The sequence below is a fragment of the Urocampus carinirostris genome, chromosome 4, assembly GCF_059441175.1.
Source record: "Urocampus carinirostris isolate Australia breed hairy pipefish chromosome 4, RoL_Ucar_1.0, whole genome shotgun sequence".
NCBI lineage: Eukaryota > Metazoa > Chordata > Actinopteri > Syngnathiformes > Syngnathidae > Urocampus > Urocampus carinirostris.
In genome coordinates, this window is record NC_142352.1 from 39,702,065 (window position 1) to 39,726,446 (window position 24,382).

The 24,382-nt window shown below is 40.5% G+C and overlaps 1 protein-coding gene across 3 annotated transcripts; it reads right to left on the bottom strand.

Moving 5' to 3' along the window:
* Positions 1-24,382, bottom strand: LOC148367539 (progesterone receptor-like). 3 transcript variants are annotated; one of them, XM_088334518.1, is made up of 8 exons: positions 23,429-24,382; positions 16,931-17,082; positions 16,677-16,793; positions 13,182-13,436; positions 12,555-12,699; positions 8,251-8,381; positions 5,617-5,765; positions 1-1,243 (listed from the first exon to the last, which is right to left on the bottom strand). In XM_088334518.1, the coding sequence occupies exons 1-8, from the start codon at positions 24,094-24,096 to the stop codon at positions 1,085-1,087; spliced, it is 1,776 nt and encodes a 591-aa protein (XP_088190644.1). In that variant the 5' UTR covers positions 24,097-24,382; the 3' UTR covers positions 1-1,084. The 3 variants fall into 3 exon arrangements, with proteins under 3 accessions (XP_088190644.1, XP_088190646.1, XP_088190645.1); XM_088334520.1 differs by lacking the exon at positions 16,677-16,793; XM_088334519.1 differs by lacking the exon at positions 5,617-5,765.

Below are 24,382 nucleotides of genomic sequence, written 5' to 3' on the forward strand. Positions count from 1 at the left end.
TTGAATTGAAAAAGAAAATATTTTATTTTACATTAAAATTTGGTTCAGTGATTGTGCCTACAAAACTGGTAGGGTTCGGTATCTGCAACAAGATTAAAAACCATTGTTCTAGACACGAGCTAGAAGATGAAAGCTTTAGGTACTTGGGTTGTGATGTGGCTGCAGTTAGTGGGATGGAGTGCAAGGTATTGCACAGAGTGAATCAAGGAAGCAAGGTTTTGGGTGCTCTGAGGAGAGTGATGAGCGACAAGAGTACGAGTATAGATGTTAAAAGGGGCATGTATGCGAGTCCGCTTGTGCCGACTGTGTTGCCTGAACGCAGATTTGAGAAGGAAATTAAATGTTTTTGAGATGAAGTGTTTGAGGAGTATGTTAGGCGTGACAAGATTGGATAGATTGAGAAATGAAATTGTGAGACAGAACTGGAGTAGTAGTGGAACATTTTGGAGGACGGACACCGATCCCAAAAGGATTATGGTCGAGTATCGGTATCGCAGTATTTTGTTAAAATCCAAGTTTTTACTAATAAAAAAAATGGGTTTCATTGATTGCCCAACTAAGAATGATCATCTTTTGTTAACATGTATTTAGGATTGTTTAGGTACACGTTATTTGGGGAATTTTGGAATGTATAAAAATAAGTACCATTACATAGTAAGGGAAAAAAAATTTCGGTACTCCAAACTTTTTGGTGGACGGACACCGATCCCAAAAGGATTATGGTCGAGTATCGGTATCGCAGTATTTTTGTTAAAATCCAAGTTTTTGTTAAGAATGATCATCTTCTTATATCTTTTTACATATCCCAGTATTGTGTTGGAGTCTTACAATTTCCACACCCACCTTAAAAGTCGGTGTGTTGTCGGTTTTGTGGCATCTGCGGTTGTGACCGTGTTAAAAAAACAACAAGATAGAGATATGGCTTCAAAGAGGACATGCGATTGTCAGATAACATGTAGAAGCGCTCATTATCGCCGGCAAACAGTACAAGCTATTGTTACGGTTAATGCTGGCAGCAAAAGATGTGATACTTCTTGATTGCAAAACGAAAAAAACTGAAAAAAGAACCAAAATCTTCCAGGTTTTATCGGTGAAACAAGATGGGATTGGCCAATCCCGCCAGGATCCTCGGGGTGTTGACTGAGATGATTTCCCCGATCATATCCGGGAAGGTCACCTGGATGTTGAGCGACTGAGCTTGGAGGTACAGGTCGTATGTAAACTGCTGAAGTTTCTTCATAGTCTGGAGAAACGGGGACAAAAAAAAAAAACACTCTTAGATGAGGTTCTGTCGCTTTTGAAACAGATAAAGTGCAAAAAAAACGTCCCGCAGGAGTCAAAACCTGCAAAGTAGAAACCTTTATTTTTTTATTAAACGTTTTTCAGGCTTAATCTTTTGTTTAGGATTATTAACTTTGTGGTTGGTTGGTTGGTTGTTGTAGGGGTACCATTTCCTGTGGTGTGTCTTGGGCAAGTACAATTATTTTCTTTTTTATTACAAATAACCCAAATTGTCAAATTATTATCAAAAAAGTAATCTTGAGGCATGTATTGAATGATTGAAGAATTTCAGGACGCAACGTTTTTACTTCAGAGGACATTTTGTCGCCGTCTTGTGGATGTTATGCAAAACTGTGTTTACCCTCCTTTTGAAAACAAACAAAACAAAACCAAAAAAAAGAACCTAAAAATATGTCTAGAGCCGAAAAAATAAAAGCATTGTATTAGTCTTAAGGAAGGAAACACATACAGTATCTATCTATATCCATTGGCAGTGTCTGAAACTCGTGCGAAAAAGTAACCATTTTTAACAACTTGAAACAATATAAGACGACTCATCGCAAAAAAAAGACATTGTTGCAAAGTAATAAGGATTGATAATCAGAATATATAACAGAACAGGACTTTAAAATTAAGTTTATTATAAATCTACTTTTAACATTCATTGCATGTATATGACATCGCTGTTTTCCATCTGCCATCAGTATGTACCTGTATTTATTCATCTTCATTCATGCGATGTTTTGCCACGTGAACTCGTCTCTCCACGATGCTTTCAATGTACGTTTACCTTTTGTAGCATCATAAATTTTGTTAGCTTCTTTTGAATCTTTTGTCTTCATTCTGATCCACTTATCCATTTTTCTTGTGTTCTCTGTATGTCTACTTTGGAAAATGATATGCAAATGAACCCTTTTATAACGCTCTGAAAAGTCCGGAAGTACGAAGTTATTCGATGCAGGCTTCTGATTGGCTGCTGAGTATGCAAATTACCAAAACGAACCGAAATTTCCAAACCGAACGAAGATTCAGAAATTGGAATAAAGCAAACGTTTGATTTGAAAAAAAAAAAAAAAAGTTTCTTTTTTTTCTTGAAAAAGTTGTCGGCCACCCGGGCGGAGACATTTGGTAAATTGTACGCCCGACGTAAAAGATGCACGCCCCGGTCAGACGTTGTTTCAGACACTGTCATTGGCAAATGTTGTCCTTCCATTGTCAAACATTTTTTTTTAAACACCAGAAGGCCACTAGGGAGCGCCAAAGAGAGACATACGTTCCAGAGCAAGTTTAGCAAGTGGAGAAGTTCAACTTTTTTTGCCAATAGAAAGCATCTTACTCTGCCTTTTGTCCTCTCAGAGAACTTTGGATGACTTTTAGAGAAACTTAAAGTTCAAAAAGATAATATAATGTATGTTCGTAAATCTGTTTAAAGTCAATGCACAACTCACAGTGCATCGTCATTGATGCAAAGGCAGGAAAAAGGCGGGGCGATTCAAATTTATAACACAAGGCATGATAACGATCCGCAAAGAAGCCAAACTGCAATACGTTAAGGGGTTACTACTTTGCATTCCGATTTGATTACTTAAATCAGTAATCTAGCCACTTTATAGTCAGCGGACTTTCTGTCAAGACCAGAACGGAGACAGGACCCACTTGCGTGCGTTTTTCTTAGTTTTATTGGGAAGAAGGGAAAGGATGGTACACACGATCTGTAGATTGCTGGTCGCGGGAAGCAGGTTGTGCAGATGCGGAAGTGGTATTTCTGTGGCGAGCGATGGCGGTGTCGAGAGCAGAGAAAACAGATCAGTAGCCGGGATGGGGGAGCAAAAATCGTGGTCGAGATCAGAGACGGGAATCAGAACGGGAGAGAGTCAGGGTCGAAAAGCATGCCTAGCATAAGCGAGGTTCGCAGACAGACCGACAAAAGGGGACTGACAGGACAGAGTTTTAATACTGACGGGGAGCGGATCTGTCAACAAGCTGCAGCTGGTGCCACACGGGCGGGGCCAATTGGGCACCATGGCAACCGTGACAGAAGCTGGCGCCAAGACAACTGCGACTCTACATTTAGGTGGACACATTTTGTCAAATAACCATTTTCCTACACTGACTACCACTTTTCTCCCCCTTAAAAAAGACATGATTTTTTCAAAATCAGACCCCTACTACGCCTACTCTCCTGTCCTGGCTTACGACTCGTTTCTGACCCTGACCATGATTTGATCTCCCAGTCCCGGCTACCGACCAGTTTTTCCGTCCCTGACACCACCATCGCTCGCTACGGAAATTCCACTTCCGTGTTTGGATCACAGTTAGAGTACGTACAGCGTACACTGGATCGTGGGGGCAGCCCTTCCTCTCTTATTCAATAAAACTTGTCGTAATTGCTACGCAACTGCGTCCTGTTTCCATTCTGGTCCTGACATTTTCACCATTCTATCCAGCAAAGCGGACTCCTTTTCTGCGACCTCGATCCATTCTCTCTCATACGACATGCATGGCTGTGGCCGCAACCCGTTATCCCTGGTCGACAGTTGCAGTGCATTTTTTCCTCGGTTCAGCCCGCTAAAGTCTGTGATTATGGCCCAACTACAATGAACTGCACTGTTTAGGCTAAGATACTGTAATGCACTACTCTCCAGTCTCCTGAAGTCCAAAATCAAGAGCCTTTAGCAGGTACAAATGCTGCAGCGAGGCTTTTAACTAAGACAAGAAAGTTTGATCACATAACCCCGATTTTGGCTAACCTGCATTGGCTCCCTGTTAGCTTAAGATGTGATTTTAAGGTTCTGTTGGTATTATACAAAATATACATGGACTTGCTCCCTCACATCTTAGCAGATTTAATTTCGCCCTATGTCCCGGTCCGGAGCCTTCGCTCTGAAAACGCTGGTCTACTAGTGATTCCAAGAGCCAAGAAGAGTTCCGCAGGTTCGAGAGCGTTCTCCATCCGGGCCCGGTGATGTGGAATGCACTTCCCCCTGATATTCAATCTGCAAGCTCAGTGGAAATGTTTAAATCTAAGCTTAAAAAACACTACATGACTTGACTTAGTTTCAATTACTGACACTTAGAGACGGTGAGAAATGAAGCTTACGCTTGAAATGAGAGCGCATCGTAGTATCTATTTGTTGTGCAGATTGCTTGATTGTCACTTGTGTTGCAGGTAAAAGCACTTTTCTTTTTATCTCGTTTGGTTGAATTGGCACGAGATTGCAGTTTTGTGAGGCTGCTTAGGCACCTGCCTATTGGGCAGCGCAGTTGCATGGTCATGATGTGTTCAGGGACACTTAGGTCATTTGATTGATTGTTTTCTTTTTGTGTTTTGCAGTTAATTGCGGTTCAAAATCCACGATGCGGTCAATGTTTTAATGTGATCTTGATGAGAACTAAAACAGAGTATATCTCGTCTACCATGTGAAAGGGAAGGTTTTATTTTTGCTGAGTAAATTATACGACTTGGTTAAAAATTCGCCCCTTTTTGTTGGACTACAAGCAACTACCTGACCATGATTTTCTCCGATTATTTTTCAAGGTTACGTTGTTCATTGATCTTACTTGAAAACAAAGTCACAATACTGCAATATCATAGTGGATTAACCATTGCATTTTTCAACATGTATATAGAAGCTATATCCGATTACATTTTTCAAGTAAACCTCTCAATGTCACGTTTGCAACGGCGCCCAATTGGCCCCGCCTGTGTGGCACCAGCTGCGCCTCGTTGACAGATTGGCTTCCATTCTATTTAAGCTCAGTATTCTCACTCACCCTTTTGTCAGTCCGTCAAAAAAAACCTCTGCCCTGCAAGACGTGGGTTTTGACTTTGTTCGGTTCCCTGCCTGTGTTTCCTGTCCGGTATTGTTCCCGTCTATACAGGTATTGTCCTGTTTAATATTGATCTCCAGTTTTGTTCCCGTCTAGATTGTCCTGTTTAATTTCGATATCTAGTTTTGATACCAATCCTGTCTGTCCCGTTCTGCCCGGTATCGCTCCATCTGTCAGATATTTGCTCGAGCAATTGGTTCGATCTTGTCGGCCTCTGGCTTCCTGTCATTCCACGCCAGACTGCTGCCTTATGTCTTCCGCCCTACGATCGCCGAATCACTGGCGCTTGGGTTAACGCGCATGACCGCCCTATTTCCCGTAACATAAAAGCTTGTGTGAGAAACGTCAAGCATTTGGGTTCTCCTGTTCCGGTTCATGACACCCGATCCTGGCGCTCGGTTGCCTGAACTCTCTCACGCAAGCTGTTCAAAATTTTTATTCCGAGCACCATAAAAAGTCCCAAGTTTGGCGGTGAAGTGCCTAAGTAAGAAGCATGTCACTTACTAAGTGGAGAGAGTCCATCATTCGCGTGAGATTGTAGAACCTCTGAGAACCTGCCGGAGTTTGAATATTCACCAGTCGGCTGAGTTCTTTGATGTAGCTGTTGCGCATCCCGTGGAAGAACTCCTGGCTCTTCAGACCTTCCACCGGAACTGCAGTCACAGGAAGTTGACGTCATGTTTGGTTTTTCACGGCCACGTCAACGGCGTTTGTCCGAGGACCCCTACGATAACCTCTCGGACACGACACAAACTACTGTTTTGCCCGGGCAGATGAAACAGTCGAGACACGATCAAAACAACATGTTCCCGCAGCTTTCCTATCGTTGACTGACGACACAATTCATTCTCCCGAGTTGCAACATCAAAGATTCTCCTAAATGACCTCATCAACGGGAATACGTTGCGTCACCGTTCTCGCTTGGCCCCGTTTTCTTTCCGTCCCGTGAATCTCGAGAATTTCGACCCTTTTGTCCAAATCCCAGGTAGAATTTGTCTCCAGAATAATTTCCACCTCAAAATAGAAAACAGGGCGCAGAATATTTTCAGGAATTTCTTCGTTCATCTGGAATTTCTCTTTGAATATTTACATAGGCGGTATTTGTTACCGGAACAATAAAACTTGAAAATAAAAAACAACTTGATGGAGAACAATAAAATGAGGCAAAGGGTACTGTCTGAGTATATCAATCAAATAGGAAATGACTTAAAACAACAGAGAAATTGCATCAGTAACAAAGTAAAATTAGAATAGAGGAAACATAATTGTATTATCAACTATTAGCCGTTCCTGCACATTTTGGCCTCTCTCCGAAACCATGTGGTACCAAAGTGTATACACTTAACACAATAAAATTGTATCGGAAAGAATTTGTTCCATTGGATTACCACGGCATTTTGATGCAAATATTTGTTATTTGAAGTCAGGTCATGTTTATTTGTGACACCCTTAATCACAAAGAGTCTCAAAGGGCTGCACAGACTATTAAGACACCATCCGCTGATCTAAAACCTACATGAGATCGAGGAAAAACTCAAAAACCTGGACATGAGGAAAATGAAGAAACCTTGAGAAGGGACTGTACATGAGGTCATCCCCTTCCAGGAAAACAAAAATTTGAAGGAAAACAAGTTTAAGGTTAAAACACACTTCTATTCTATAGCACACAAATAACCTATATTTTATGTTGACGATAACCGTGTATCAGTGTATTATTCGTCCTCATGTAGGTTTTAGATCAGGTGATGGTGTCATAATAATCTGTGGTCTGCAATAATCTGTGGTCTGTGCAGCCCTTTGAGACTCTTTGTGATTAAGGGCTCTACAAATAAACATGACTTGACTTGACTTTTAAAACGGCAGCCTCCCATGATGCATGCGACGCATTTTTTAGGAAGACTCACTTAATTTATTGCTTTGTCTATCGATTCAGGCTGCAGCGAAACATGGCAAGAATGTCAAGCATTTTATAAGCACTTCACCCACATTTCAAGCACTTTTCAAACCTCGCAAACGAAACATTAAGATTCAAGTGTTTTCAAGGATTTCAAGCACCCGTACAAACCCTGTGAATGAGATGTGGGCTTATTTATTTTCAAATATGACTGTGCCTGGGGCGGCACGGTGGAGGAGTGGTGAGCATGTCCGCGGCAGAGTTCTGAGGTCATGGGATTGAATCCTCCTCTGCGGAGTTTGCATGTTCTCCCCGTGGTTGTGTGGGTTCGGGCACTCCTCCCACATTCCAAAAGCATGCATGCCAGGTTAATTGGCCGGTCCAAATTGTCCCTAGATGTGAATGAGCTAGTGAGTGTCCCCTGCCCACTGCCCGAAGACAGCTGGGATGGGCTCCAGCACCCCCGCGACCCTACTGAGGATAAGCAGAGCAGAAATGGATGGCTGGATGGTCTATGCCTTACCAGACACCAACCTCAACTTACATCAGGTTTAGGGAACCCATATATGGCTCTTTTCATGAGTACGTATGGCTCCGAAATAAAATGTAACTATTGCACATCTCTCTTTGGCGATCCGAAATCAAGTGATTTCATCCCGATTTTGGTCCATATAAAGCCGAAGCAACTTAATGCAGAAGTTCGATAGGATACCATTCAAACTGATAAATAAAAACGCTGGAAAACACAGCGCAAGGCACGTCCTTCTCTCTCTCTCGCTCAGTGCAGTCTACACCCAAAGTGAATAGTACGATGAGCTTATCGTTTGCAATCATTTGTGACATTTTTACAAAAGAACTTTGCATGCACATTGTTTTGAAACCGTTATTAAGGACACATTTCTTGGAAAAAAATTGCCTCAACACTTTTAACTGAAGGAGGAAGACAAACTGTAAATGGCATATTTACATTGATTTGGGACACAGGATTTGGCATTATTATCATTTCATACATTTGATTAAATCATCAAATGACACAGAGTGAGATAAAATGTGCTGAAGAATTAGCTTTTGTCTAAAGAGCGTGTTTGGCAGTTTTTTCAATTTTGTCTGAAAATATATGATGTGGCTCTCTCAATTTCTTTTTTAAACATTTTTTATGGCTGTTTGGGTCAGAAAGGTTCCTGACCCCTGTCTTACGTCTGGCAGGGGTCAGGAACTGACAACTAACAAGTGAGAAAACTTACGAATGCTGAACAAGAGGAGGGCCTTCATGCAGAGGAATTCCTCCAGAGTGAGCTGCAACAACTGAAACTCTTGCGCCAGGTGCTTCATTCGGACGCAGTGCTCGTACATGCTGGAGATGTGCATCCGATGCCTGTGCCCGCAAAGAAAAGAGAAGTGTGAGGGGTGAGGTCTGCCATCAAACCTTTTCAGACGTGGCTTTTCCCTTTCAAAAATGTTAAGGAGTGCAATATAAAATTTGCCGCAACTCATAAATCATTTTACTTCTGTTCTATTTGATGAAGAAATGGTAAATAACCCGCCAATTCAAAAGAAAAAAAAAACAAGTGAAGCAAGGACTCGCCAGGAAGAATAATATGACATCAGTTCTAAATGGAAGACTGAAAATTGAATGGAACATTTTCAATTCCGGGGCAAACTGCTCCAACTATTACACAACCTCACAAATGGACTTTCTGCTAAATTATTCCTTTGGATCAAATTCAAATTTTACACAAATTATACTTAATGGGGCCATACAGGATACATTAAATCCAAAGTCAACCCAAATGATTTCTCTGTGATGATACAAACTCTACATTTTTATTCATATTTGTCCAATGTATTTTTTCAACCTTTTCTGAGTCAAGGTGCACTTTCCTTAATTGAATTAATCTCATGATGCCTGTAAAAAATGTCAATTTTTAGGATACTTATGGTTCTTATGTATGATACATAATGAACATACATGAATGAATTAATTTACTTTCAACATTTGTCCTGTAAAGACAAGACATTTAAGTCTATTTAGAAAATATTTAATTCAAATCAATTAACACAGAATTATGGTAAAATAAAAACATATTTCATATTTATGAGCAAAATTATTTTCCGGTGGAATTATTATTTTCATTATTACAATGCAGATTATTCTAACAATTTAAACTGTGTTTTAATACAATTTCTTGATTCATTCATTTTTTTAAGTGAACTGTGGAGACAAACTGTCACGGTTGCCATGGTGCACAATTGGCCCCGCCCGTGTGGCGCCAGTTGCGGCTCATTGACAGATTGACTTTCCGTCTATTTAAGCCCAGTGCTCTCATTTTTCCTTTGTCAGACCGTCAACGAACCTCTGCCTCGCAAGACGTGGGTTTTGACTCAATCCTGTTTCCTGCTGGTATTCCCTGTCCGGTATTGTTCCCATTTATTTTTGTCCTGTTTAATATCGGTTTCCAGTTTCGTTCCCGTCTTATTTTTGTCCTGTTTATGATTCTCTCCAGTTTTTGTTCCCGTCTAGTTTGTACGTTTTTTTTTCGATATCCTGTTTCATGATCTATTTCGTCTGTCCCGTCCTATACAAACCCCATCTGTCAGATATCAATTCGGGCAATTGGTATCGATCTCGTCGGCCTCTGGCTTCCTATCATTTCACGCCAGACCACTGCCTAACGTGCATGACTCCCCATTTCCCGTAAATTAAAAGGCTTGCGTGAGTAATGTCACGCGTTTGGGTCCTGATCCAATTCAGGTTCATGACACAGACAACAAAACCTATGTAAAAAATATCAAAAACAATTAGTAAATTAATACATACAAATTTGTATTGAGTACCTTTTCATTGTAAAATAAAATAAAATAATATTTAAAATTAGCAAAAATCTTTCCCACACGGTTATAATGCATGATATTATAATATTTACATTTAAATGTCTTAACAAAATACAATTTCTCGATTTATTCATTTTAAACAATTTGATTGTTGAGAAAGACATGGGAAATATAGAATATAGCTAAAATTAAGATAAAACCTAATGCCGTTTCATGCATAACATTTTTCTGGTAAAATAAGAAAAATAACAGTTAAAATTGACATTTTTTTTTCTTTTTTTCACAGCGTAATCCTTTTAGGATTTTTTTTCCCAATGTGCACAAATTTTTGAGTCATGTCGCAACATGTTATGTAACTAATAATGAAGATTTATATTTGTCCAATATTAATAATATGACGTTATTTTTCTAATTTTTGGACAATTTCAGGTGGTAAATAAGGTAAAGTTTAAGGGCACAATGGGGTGCTTGTTTGGAAAAACACTGCCTGATGAAACAAAATTGTTTTATCCAGGAAACTGAATCGAGACACAGTGCCCACCTCAAATTAATTTTCTTCTCGGATCCTCCCACATTTAACGTGCTGCTTAATTTCTTAGCCGCAATTGCACGCTTGCATCAAGTGCGAGCTGAAACCCGGATGCAACCGTGGAAAAAGCCCAACAATTATTCAATCTCATTACCAAAGCCGAGGCGGGTTTTCGTCCCTCATTAAAGTATAGCCTAGGCTTGGCAGGAGACTGTACACAGCCAAGTGACAGGGAGCACTTCAGTCCATTAACGCTTTGCGCTCACATTTCTTTCAAATAGCTCCAATTACCCACCTTGGCTGAATTACACCAGCGCCACTGGACGTAATTCACTGCTCCAATTTGGAGCTGCTAATCTACCAAGAACAAACAAGAAGCCCCGTCTTCCATCCTGCCACTGGAGTTGGTGTCTTCGATTCACTTTCAAATGTCATTTGAACAACTTTTAAGTGGAGCCTAATGTCACAGAATGTGGTTGGAAATTGATTTCAACACAATTTAGGGACACATTTTCGTGACCAATATCCGTCCAATTTTCTCACCCACTTTCCTTCTTTTGGATCACAGTTACGCTAAATTCAATGTGGGCGATTAAAATGTGACTTGCTTGTATCACCCAAAAATGCAATCCCCGCCTTGGTGCATCGCGGCTTTTTGTGGGGCCTGGCAGCTTTTTCTATTCACCAAAAAGTGTATTGCACGCGTGCGGCCGGGATCTATTATCCCCAATCCTATATTGCTACGAGCAGAGACTTTTGTCAGAGGACGTGCCGTTCTGACCTGCCTAAAATGCACAGCTGTGGTCACAATCTATTAAACCCAGAATAGACCTGAATAGCGCAGTTCTGTAGGGCCTGGCAGCTGTTTTTTGCTGTTCTCTTCACCAAAAAGTGAACTCGATTAACACCAATTCAAAATAGTCTTCCCCCCATTTTTTTAATATATAAGGCGCACTGGTCTATAACGCGCATGGGATAAAAACTACTCTAATTAGTTTTTAATTAAAATTACTTCATGGTGTGGAGAGCGCCGGATCCTATCCCCTAGACAACTAGCGATACATACAACACATGAAACGGCATTAGGTTTTATCTCAAATTATCACACTATCTACAGTCACTGTGCCAAATTGTTGATGTTATTATTGGGCCGTGCCGGGAGCATATTGTCAGACATTAAACTGGTCTGTGGTACAGCCGACTCGCAAAGTCTTTACGAAGCGCACAGGATTCGGAACAGAATGACGATAAAGGTATCGTAGGAAGTAATTAGGTCATTCTGAACTAAGAGAACAGCAATGTGGGGATGTAATTCCGTCGCTCTGAAATATATAAATGAATACATGTCTGCACATATTTGAAATGTTTGTCACTTAGTTTGTGCCGGGAAAAAGTGAAACAACATTCTATCTGCCCTAACAGATTACAGATTATCTGCTACCATGACTGAAAATAGCGTGATATGTCTTTATAGGCATCTGAAAGATAGGATCCAGTGCTTTCCTCGTCGACATCTGGGTTCGTTGCCCGTTGCATTCGACGTTATGCAATTGTGAACAATCATTAATGTCCCTGGTGGCCTGGTGGTTAGGATTCCGTGTTCTTACCATTGTTGTCCGGTTCGATCCCCGTTGCCACCATTGTTATGCATTTCTGGTCAGTAATAAAATGTAACGACTGATCAATAATTGCACAAATATGGGAATGCATGGGCAGCACGGCGGCGCAGTGGTTAGCGCGTGTGCGGCACAGCTCTGAGGCCATGAGATCGAACCTCCTGTGTGGAGATTGCATGTTCTCTCCGTGCTTGCGTGGGTTTCCCTTGGGCACTCCAGTTTCCTCCCACATTCCAAAAAAGTGCATGTGAGGTTAATTGGCCGGTCCAAATTGTCCCTAGATGTGAATGAGTGAGCGAATTGTCTGTCCCTGTGTGCCCTGCAACTGACTGGCGACCAGTTCAGGGTGTCCCATGCCCACTGGGATGGGCTCCAGCTCCCCGCAACCCTACTGAGGATAAGCGGTGCATATAATGGATGGATGGATGGATTGGAATTAATTTCTACTTTTGTCTTAAATATATTAAGGGGCACCCTATTATAAGGCGCGCCTTCAATATTCTGTCCAATTTGGGATTTTGGCTGAGACTCAAAGTTGGAAAAATTTGTCATATTAAAAAGGATGATTTACTCATTAAAGATGAGATCCGGCGCAAAGTACAGCTGCCTGGCGTTGGTAATCTTGAAGGAGCGCCAGCTCAGAGCAAACACCATCACACTCATCCAGGAATTCTGTAAGGCCGTCATTTGGTCATCCAGATGAAAAGCATTAAAACCTGCAAACAGTTATTACACATCAGGCGTCTGAAAACACCTTAGTATTTCAATATTTCAAAATCAGGGGTCACCAACGCAGTGCCCACGGTCACCCGAATAGCCCGCGGACTGCTTCTGAAAATAGCTAACCACTGATAAGACATTGTTATGTTATTGGCAATTTTATTTCACACTGGTATGAGAAATCCACGACATGATTAGTGCTGGGTTGTTGTGATTTTTCTAGTAAATAGATTTTCTTTAGTGCTTAACCTGATAATAACATAGCAACAACATAGTAATAACGTAAGTTGATAGTTTGGAAATGCTTATTAAACTTTGGGCTAATTAGTAACAAAAAGTAGCTTTCAGCTTCAAAAAGGGTTGGCAATTTCTGACCCAGATGCTCTTCCTCACAGTCTGTATTTTTGCATCTCTGTGGCTATATGTCTACTGCATAAAACTGCACAGAGTTTTTCAAAAATGGAAGCCTGCATCTTACCAGGGAGCTTTTGGGCCCATTTGACCACTTCAACCAGTTGCCTTTCTCCAAGCATGGTAAGGCTGCTGAGCAAACTGGATGCAGAGTCAGGCAGGCCAGAATCGTGACCTGCGTTCACCACCTCCGGCTCAATGGACTTCAGGATGTGCACTAAGACCATTTCGGTTTCGAACCACGTATTTCGGATAACATTGACATTATTGGCATGATCTTCCTGGACGTTTTTGGGTTGTCCAATCTTTTTCAGTTTGCATCCTGACAAAGAGAGAAAAGGGGACGGGAAAAACAAATGTGGGATCAATCATGAGATGGTGGCAGGTTGGCGTGCATTAAATTCAGAGAATTGGAGACAGTCTAATGGTAAATGGTCTGCATTTATATAGCGCTTTTCGAGTCCATGAAGACCTCCCAAAGCGCTTTACAATGTGCTCTTCACACTTACCTATTCACACACACACACAAACCAATAGCGGCCATGCAGCCATGCAAGGCGCCGACCTGCTTTTTGGAGGCATTAGGGATTCAGCGTCTTGCACAAGGACACTTAGTCTACTAATATTGCAATTGAAAACAGTTTTTTTCAATTTGTCAAACCCCTACCTTGTACAAAAATAATTTAAGCCAATAGTACACCGAGTAATCTTCTATTTTTTCTCAACTGATGGATAGGTCTTTGGCCATTTTTCAATGAGGCATGGCTTTTCTACCTAGCCTCCATTTGAATTCTTTCCTACCTAGAATATTTCACAAGGTAGCAAAGACATCCTTGAAGGATACAACTGGCAAGATGATTTCCATTTGCATTATATTAGGGATTCATATCGCGCTAAAAGGCAGAGTGACTTGGAATGGAGAAATAGCAAATGCAAAAAGTGCACTAGTGAAATTGAGGAATAAAGAAAAAGGCACAACCGCTGACCTGTGCGCATGCTGCATTCGAAACTTACAATTTCAGACCGAGCTGACTCATGAGTTGCATTCGTCCAAAGAATCAGCTGAAAGGTAATATCATCAACTAGTGTATAATGTTGCTTCCTTGGGCTATGATGGTTTCAGGCCATTGATGCGTTTGGTGTTGAGTTGTTCAGGACAGCGCCTACTGAGTTACTACTCTCATCTCATCTCATTAGCCGTACCGCTTATCCTCATTAGGGTCGCGGGGGGGCTGGAGCCCATCCCAGCCATCTCCGGGCAGTGGGCAGGGGACACCCTGAACTGGTTGCCAGCCAATTGCAGGGCACACAGGGACAGACAACTCGCTCGCTCATTCACACCTAGGGATAATTTGGACCGGCCAATTCACCTGAAATGTATGTTTTTGGAACGTGGGAGGAAACCGGAGTGCCCGGAGGAAACCCACGCAAGCACGGGGACAAACATACAAACTCCGCACAGGAAATATGGAGCTGGATTTGAACCCACGACAGGTTCCCATGACATAAACTGTGCCACACAGCCGTAACCACTGCGCCGCCGTGCTGCCCAATCTCAGATGTATTTCTGTGATATGCTGTAAGCGAATGACACATTCATGATGCGAGTGAAAGTGAAATGAGGCTCTTTTTGCCCCCAAATAGAAACGGTGTGCCTCTTTACCACCAATCACTGCATTAGAAGGCATTTATGCGCCGCGGGTTTGTCACCGACGAGTGGCTAAATTACCGAGCAGCACGTCTGCTGCTGCTTTAATTCGCCGCTCGCATGTCAACTTTGTGCCACCCGTACAATTTTCACTGTACACAGAATGGGAAAAATGGAAGGGAGTGGAAATTGAACGTAAGACCAAAAATGAGTCCGCTACATGTCAATCCTTAGAGCCTTATATGACAAGCAGATGTGGCTGACAGCAAAGGGGAAGTGAATGAAATAGGTCTCAAGTGCACGGCGGCTCAGTCAGGGGCTTGATTATCACTGACATCCCGTATTGTGATAATGCTGCAATTGAGGAGAGTTGTGGAAGAAGAGCAGCGGAGAAAGCTTCAAGTACGGTATTTGGTCCTTTTTTGGCAAAAAGAACTTTTGCAACTTCGCCTTCCCTGTAATGTGCTTATTAGAATTCATTAAAACAGCAAATTTTATGATCGAAAATAGAATAGTGGGGTTCATCTGCACCTGGGAAGTTTTACTTCAAGAGCATTATCATTTGACAATATTTCTCTATGGGTTGTTCCCATGTCTCACAAATATACATTTCAGTTTACTGTCTACGTCTACGTGCAGGCAATAATCCAATTGTAAACGGAATATTGGACTTCTGAAGCAATCCGAATGAATCGTTTACATGATGAGACAAACGAATAACTCGGTACATGCCGAATTTGCGAATATTCTGAATAAAATTCCAAAGCGAGTGTGACGACATGACGCAAATCAACCTTGTTTCCCCATTTTACTTTTTACATTAAATAGAGCATTATTTCGTTCATGTCACTCACCAAATTCAGCAAAATACCTTGCTTGTTCTCCGCTGGGCTCCAAAACCAAGGTCTGTTGCTGCATCCCTTGTGCTCATACGTGGCTAGCCAAAAATGTAGACTTATACTATATACAGATATATACAACTGTGACATTTACTAGACTGTATATAGATGGATACACCTGTGCCATTTTTTGCCATTGGGGCAGAAATTAAATTGGAAATGTCCTGGAGAAATCACTAATACTAAGTTAGTGCGTGTATTGTTCACCTCTATACTACACAGTGCTTTGGAGCATACCAATATCCCGAATAAGGGAACGTGTGTACATGAATGCGCATACATGGTTGTGTAATTGGAAAATTAAAAGACAAATCCACCCACTGCAAACTGGATACTCACAGCTGGACTAAGACCTTATTTGGATTATTGTGCATGTTTACATGGCTTTACATAATCGGAATACTGCGAATATTCTGTGTCCAATCGAATTATTGCCTGCATTGAAACGTACTCAATGATCCTGGTGCTGCATCATAATGAATATCTCGAAAGGAACAACACTAAAGAAAGCATTATTGAAATGTGTAAAACTACTCCCAGAATGGTATCAAATCAAACTTCAGTTTGAATGTTTATTGGAAAATAGAACTTGGCATCTATTTTGTTCAATATTAGCAGACTATGATTTAGTTTCCGTGCTTAAAAGAAATATGACTACTTAATGGGTAACAACTGACAATAAATCAGATTTTTACAAGAGTAAAATGACTTATATCACCAAGTGGGCCATGTCTTCCCTGTTATATGATCAAATTAAATGAAATGAAATTATATGAACATTTTTATACACAACACACCAAGCTGTGTGTCAAGCACATCCTTGTTTATCATTGCATTGTTTTTCAAGAGCACTCAGGCTCCGTTAGTAAAACGTGTTTACAAATGACCCGCTTTTTTTCGAAGGGTGCAACACTGGGATTGAAGCTAGAAGGAATTAATCCACCACTTTAAGGATTTTTAATCCATGCACGTGCAGAATTTTTTTCCCCTTCTCATAGTATTTCATCCACCCTACCTCCAAAAGTCATCCCAGCCTCGAAGCACTTCTTCAGCCTACAGGATGGACAGTTTTTCCTTCTCATCTTATCAATGGTGCAGTCATTCTTGCTAGCACACAGGTATTTGTGCTTTCCTTTCAATAAAAACAAGTGCCAGTGTCAGGGGTAGATCAGGAGGAAACTAAGAGCAGTGCCTGAAGTGTCATTTGAGTACAATATATTACAGTCTGTGAGTTTTCCCACCGCGGTACTCATTTCTGACCCAGTTTACCTTCTGCTGCTCTTTTGAAGAAAATCTGGCAACTGCCACAGGTGAGTGCCCCATAATGCAACCCGGATGCCTGGTCAGAACAGATCAGACATGCTCTCTGTGGCGGGTAGAAGAACTCCATGGGGATCATGTGCTCTCTGCCGGGTTCAAACCTGCAAACATGACACGAGTGTATAATTGTTGATCACAACATTGGAAAAGCTGCGCTCTTAGCTACTGCATAGAAAAACGTTTTACAAATATAAGGCAGACTCAAATGTTTTCTGTAGGTGCAGAAATCATATTAAAGCACTACTTTTCTGATGCACATACAACTTAGGCCAGCATACAAATAATACATTGTGAATATTGCCTGTTCAATATTCAATATTTAATATCATGTTTTATCCTGGAGTTCCACGTCTAATCCCATTGTAAAAAAAATTATACTGCGTTGTTATCACTGACAGTGAAGACAGTTCTGTTCTATTCTTTTTTCGCTAAACGATCTTCAGCAAAGACTAAGAAAGGATCTTGAAATACTGAACTGTACTTCCATTTGTCAACATAGATGAATAATGAGACAGTGTGAAACAATTATTACATAGATATTTATATGTCAGAGATTTGCATGTAGACATCTAGTGGCCAAATGTGGATTTGCACTTACAGTTAAAAGGAAAAAAAAGGTACAGTGCTCTTTATAAGCTTTCCACAACTCCATTCACTCCCAAAATGAATAAACAGCCGTTTTATTATTTTCTCTGAGGTAAAGCATTTTCGTGACACATCTTTAACATCTTTGAACAACAGCAAGGCATAACATTTTACTTTTCCTCCATTTAGTCAACACGCAAAAAACGTCTGATACTGTTATGGTAAATTAAACGTTAGTGCAATCGCAATATAGTGACACTCGTAATGTGCAAAAACAACAAGTGCAAAACAATAACAGTAAAGCAATAACATAATAACTGTAAAATGTAAAACGTTGTAGTGGGTTTTACATAATTCACCCATGGAACCATTGTTCAGTTAGCGAGTTCCTAGGGGAACTCTTAATTCTGCCGGCTCGAGCCACTCTCGTGTTCGATTCATTAGTGTTGAACTCTCTCGCTGCTGCTCTATTCCCGTGTTCTACTGCGTGACTGATGGCCTTGAGTTTAAACTCTGCGTTGTAAGCGTGTCTCTTAATAGGAGCCATTTCAGGGTCTTTATACAAACGCACAAATAAAATAGAATCGTTGTTTAATATTTCCCAGTATGCACAGCGCACTTCTACGAGTCGATGGCTGCTTACCGTAAGTTGCGAGACCTTGTAATTCAATATTGATCCATATATATATACATATAAGGCGCAACTGATTATAAGACGCATAAGTCAGCTTTTTTTTTTAAAATCAGATTTTACCTGCGCCTTATAGTGCGAAAAATACGGTGTGTATACAGTGCATCCGGAAAGTATTCACAGCGCTTCACTTTTTCCACATTTTGTTATGTTACAGCCTCATTCAAAATTGTATTAATTTAATCTATTATCTCAAAATTCTACACAAAATACTCGATTATGACAATGTGAAAAAGTTTTTTTTTTTTTTTTTTTTTTAATTTATTAAAAATAGAAAACTAAGAAATCACATTTACATAAGTATTCACAGCCTCTGCCATGAAGCTCAAAATTGAGCTCAGATGCATCTTTTTTCTACTGATCACCCTTGAGATCTTTCTACAGCTTAATTGGAGTCCACCTGCAGTAAATTCAGTTGATTGGACGTGATTTGGAAAGGCAAACACCTGTCTATATAAGGTCCCACAGTTGAGTGTGCATGTCAGAGCACAAAAACCAAGCATGAAGTCAAAAGAACTGTCTGTAGACCTGCGAGACAGGATTGTCTTGAGGCACAAATCTGGGGAAGGATACAGAAACATTTCTTCTGCTTTGAAGGTCCAAATGAGCACAGTGGCCTCCATTATTTGTAAATGGAAGACATTTGTAACCACCAGGACTCTTCCTAAAGCTGGCCGGCCTTATAAACTGAGCGATCGGGGAAGAAGGGCCTTAGTCAGGGAGGTGACCAAGAACCCGTTGGTCACTCTGTCAGTGCTCCAGCGTTCCTCTGTGGAGAGAGGAGAGCCTTCCAGAAGGACAACCATCTCTGCAGCAATCCACCAATCAGGCCTGTATGGTAGAGTGGCCAGACGAAAGCCACTCCTTAGTAAAAGGAACATGGAAGCCCATCTGGAATTTGCCAAAAAGCACCTGAATGACTCTCAGACCATGAGAAACTAAATTCTCTGGTCTGATGAGACAAAGATTGAACTCTTTGGTGTGAATGCCAGGCGCCATGTTTGGAGGAAACCAGGCACCGCTCATCACCAGGCCAATACCATCCCGACAGTGAAGCATGGTGGTGGCAGCATCATGCTGTGGGGATGTTTTCCAGCAGCAGGAACTGGCAGACTAGTCAGGACAGAAGGAAAAATGAATGCAGCATTATATAATAATAATAATAATAATAATAATAATTTCCTTGTATTGTCATTCTGTGTAACAATGTACACAGAACGAAATGTCGATTGCACCTGACCCGTTGTAGCGAGCCGATGCAGCCGCAGCCAACAGAGGGCGCCGCCGACCACTTTTTAAGTCTTAGGAATGACTCGGCCGGGGCGCGAACCACCGACCTCCCAGTCTCAAAGCGGGCGCCTTACCATCTAGGCTACTGAGCTGGTTCATAGAGATATCCTGGACGAAAACCTGCTCCAGAGCGCTCTTTACCTCAGGCTGGGGCGAAGGTTCATTTTTCAGCAGGACAACGACCCAAAGCACACAGCCAAGATCTCAAAAGATTGGCTTCAGAACCACTCCGTGAATGTCCTGGAGTGGCCCAGCCAGAGTCCAGATTTGAATCCGATCGAACATCTCTGGAGAGATCTGAAAATGGCTGTGCACAAACGTCTCCCATTCAACCTGATTGAGCTTGAGACTTATTGCAAAGAAGAATGGGCAAAACTGCCTAAAGATAGGTGTGCTAAACTTGTGGGATCATATTCAAAAAGACTTGAGGCTGTATTTGCTGCCAAAGGTGGATCAACAAAGTATTTAGCAAAGGCTGTGAATACTTATGTAAATGTGATTTCTTAGTTTTCTATTTTTAATAAATTTAAAAAAAGTAAAAAAAACAAAAAAACATTTTCACATTGTCATTAATCTCCTATCTCAAAATTCTAAACAAAATGCTCCATTATGACAATGTGAAAAAGTTATTTTGGTCTCAGTCCGAAGTAACTCTTTTTGTCTTTGTATAAAGAGAGAGCAATTATTTCACATTTAGACATTTGTCGTTTTGCTGGGAGAATAACTTTTACTTTGTTGCAATGCCTAAATAAAAATAATCACTTCAATCCTGGAAATTTAAAAAATAACCCCTTGTTTGGAATTTTACATGTATTTCATCACATTTCTAGAATCACTTTGATGTCTCAGTCATAAGTAACTATTTTTCTCTTTATATAAAGAGAGCAACGTTTTCACATTCAGACATTTGTCCAAATAATAGCGGTGAGAGAATAACTTTTTTTGTTACCATTGCTTAAATAAATCTATATGGTAAATACAGACTTGTACATTTTTAAAAATGACAGTTTGTTCAGAAGTTTACATGTATTTCATTACATTTCTGCTTATGCAAAGAGAATAACATTGATTTTGGTGTCTCACTAATTATTTTGTCCAATATAAAGGGGGAACAATTGTTTTCACATTAAAACATTTATTATTATGGAGAATAACTTTGGCTTTGAAATAAGCGATCCCAATTTGGAAATGTATAAATATAAACCTGTAATAATTTATATCTGTATTTGTAGTAATTCGAGAAATGTCATGAAAAAAAATCCAAACAAAGGGTTATTTTTTTAAATTTCCAAGATTTAGGTAATTATCTTTATTTAAGCATGGCAAAAAAAGTAAAACTTATTTTCGTGTGAAACAATTGGTCCCTCTTTATATCAAAAGAGTTACTTTATACAGGGATCAGAATGGAGAATTTCATTTTCAGCTGAAATAGCCAGGGTCCAGGGGCCGCAGGCCCCGGCCAGGTCCAGGGCGGAGCCCGTTGGGGGTCTCAGGGGGGCGAAGGACATGCTTAAAGAAAATACATGTCATAAATTTTGTTTATCCTGTTCTAAATATTGTATAAACACAAAAGATACAATCATTTCATAAATAAATAGATTTATAAATACCTCAGATTGGGATTTTTGTCACACAGGGGAACCAGTGGTTGACTGCTCCTAGTATTTGAAGTGGAAGGATTTGGAATGGCCAATAATGTTGAACCGGTGATGTTACTGTTAGTTTCACTGCCAAATTTAAATGCGGATCCGAGTGCATAATTTGATCGCCGGCAAGCTATTTTTGCTTTGTGCTTGTTCATTTTAGCATGATCGATCAGTGCCACACAACCTCGCGTACCATAATTGATCAGATCGACACTTTACTTTCCCTGGAACATCACACTTTGCGATGGCTCAAAGTTTCTGTAACTTCAAGATCTTGTTTTAGCCAATTTACTTGTCCAAAACCATGCTTATATTTATAATTTAAGTAACATTTTTAGAACATTAAAATAATTTGTCCACATAACTGATTGTTTTGTAAATACTGCAAGATAAGTTCAAAAGTAGTTCAGTCACTGCAGCTTGTGCAACAATGCGGCCAGTTTTTCTAACGGCCGCCAGGGTGCGCCAGAGCAATAAAGGTAAGAGTGAGACAGTCGGATTTTGAATTTGTTTGCTACGCAAATGAAAAAGTGAAAGTGAAAAAGTCGGAATGCCTTTGGGGTTCAAAAACAGCGGAAATCCGCGGATCCGCGGAAAATTCTGATCCCTGTTTATAAATCAAAGGTATTCCAACCCTTCGGTTGTCTCTAGGTCAAAATGCCCTTCCGATTGTGTTGTTAAATACACAGAAAAAAATCCCCAAATTATATTTTATTTAACTTTAAATGTTGTCTCAGCGGTATAAAAATATTTAATTTCACACATATTTTCAGGTAAGCTGTAAATAAAGTACAGTACAAAGATGGTGATTGATGACAACACGAGGATTAAATAAAGGGTTCTTTTTAGTTTAATTTCCAAGATTTATTTTAATTGCAGTCTGTGTTTTATTTTACTCAATTCATGAATTTGTTTAAGGGTTTACTCATACCTGACAACCTGTACGGTTTTGCCGTACAAAGTACGTTTATTATGCATTTTAAGACGTGTACAACGTCCGAGAAAATCTGTACGGAAAAACGCAAATTTGTCAATTATGGGTACCATCCGGTATACACCAACTGTCACGAAATGGCAAATCACGTCACACTGCATATTTGTATATTGTATTCTTTTTGCCTTATTATTGTATTGTTATCAGCTCAGGGATGCTGCTGGAAACGTAAATTTCCCTTCGGGGATGAATAAAGTATCTATCTATCTATCTATCTATCTATCTATCTATCTATCTATCTATCTATCTATCTATCTATCTATCTATCTATCTATCTATCTATCTATCTATCTATCTATTTATCTATTTATCTATTTATCTATTTATCTTATCTTATCTTATCTTATCTTATCTTATCTTATCTTATCTTATCTTATCTTATCTTATCTTATCTTATCTTATCTTATCTTATCTTATCTTATCTTATCTTATCTTATCTTATCTTATCTTATCTTATCTTATCTTATCTTATCTTATCAATCAAGACCAGTTCACAGCGGAAGCCCCTATCTCTTTACCATTTTTTTTTTGGGTTGCAGATGAAGCGAGTGGCTTGCTATAGTGAAAGGAAGTCCGTCTCTTTTTAGTGAACCGGCCTTTCTGGCTTAACTCATTAAAGAAAGCTGGCTCACTTGCTTTGATGCATTATATTACGAATTATTATGTTGTGTAGAGAAGTTAAGAAAAAAGAAAGTATAAAAGAAGATAATGAAAAAAAAACAGGTTTTTGGTTATCCCTTTAATCAGTATATTGCAAACAATAATGTAATACAGAAAATGAATTCATAATTTGAATAAGAAAATGTATTATTCTACTTAGTATATTTGCATGCATTGTTTCTTTCTACAGTGAACGTCCAAGCTACTTCATTTTTTGAACTCTTTTTTATAATAAACCTCATTCATGTCGAGCAACTCAGGATCTCACAACAAAATGTCAATTAACAATATATATCATATAACGAAACACATGTGCAATATAACATGTTTAACTACATGAATAAACACGTTTGAAAAAAATATGGTGCAAGATTATTTTGTATTTTGTAAGGTAAAATACGAAGGTTTGTAAGGGCATGGAGCCCTGGAGCGCGACTGGTATGAAAGTACAGTACAAAGGTGGTGATTGAGGACAGCACGAAGGTTAAATAAAGGGTTCTTTTTAATTTAATTTTCGAGATTTATTTTAATTGAAGTTTTGTTTTTGTTTAAGGGTTTACTTTTCGGAGTTTGCTTCTTACCTGGAGTCGTAGGAGAGGTCCATCCATTGTCCCACTTCGGTATTGATAAAGTTGGCGTTGGTGTAGGGCATCGTCAGCATCCCATTGGCGGGGAACCAAGACTCGCTTCGCCCGATGTTCCTCTCAAACGGCTCGCAGACGAAAGCCGCGTCCGCCCCGCTGACCTGAGGTGTCGCCGTGCTCTGTCGACCCCAGAATTTCTCGCCGCCGCGGTTGTTGTACGAGTTATCTTCGCGGCAATCGTACAAGTTTCCCCACGGAGCCTCTACTTCGCTCCATTGGTCGGACTTCTCGCTGATGCCGAAGGCCTCCGGTGGATATTCACCATCTTGGACGTAACCGGACGCCTCCGTTTGTTGGTACGCTCGACACGGCGGCGGTTGGTGCGCCATGACCGGCGTTAAGATGTTCGTCACGTGGTCTAGTATGTTCGAATTCAAGGCGACGGAGCCCCCCGGGTAAAAGTCCAGAGAAGCGGCGGGGACAACCGGCATCGTCTCGGGAGTTTGAAACATGGCTTCCCGCTCTTCTCGAGTGCACCTGTACTTGGCGGTTTCCTCTTGGTACAAACACCCGGGGCGTTGGAGGTGCTCGCCAGTGTCACCGGCGTCCATCGCGGGCTCCCAGAGAAACGGAGACGGCCATAACGTGCCGCTGCTTTGGATCATGTCCTGAAGTTTGTGCTTAACAACTCCGGAGAACTTTTTCCCTTTTTTTTGTTCGGGATGATCCAAGTGACGTCCAAGATCGCGAGCCTCTTCAAAGGATGTGGGTAAGGAGGATCTCCCCCGATGAATTAAAAAAGAAAATTATTAAAATAGCTGTCGCTAATCGCGCGAACGAAGCCGACGAGCTGTTGCGTGGAAAGAAAACGTTCGCAAGACAATTTTTGGAAGGGGATCCACGGTAAAGCCACAAAGCAATCTGGATCCAGTGCGCCTTCGCTGCGCGTTT

Coding starts and splice junctions, on each gene's coding strand:
- LOC148367539 (XM_088334518.1), bottom strand. CDS start 24,096: ATGATCCAAAGCAGCGGCACGTTATGGCCGTCTCCGTTTCTCTGGGAG. Junction 5,766..8,250: donor CCTCCTCTTGTTCAGCATTC/GTAAGTTTTCTC, acceptor CTGTGACTGCAG/TTCCGGTGGAAGGTCTGAAG. Junction 1,244..5,616: donor TGATGGACTCTCTCCACTTA/GTAAGTGACATG, acceptor CCGTTTCTCCAG/ACTATGAAGAAACTTCAGCA.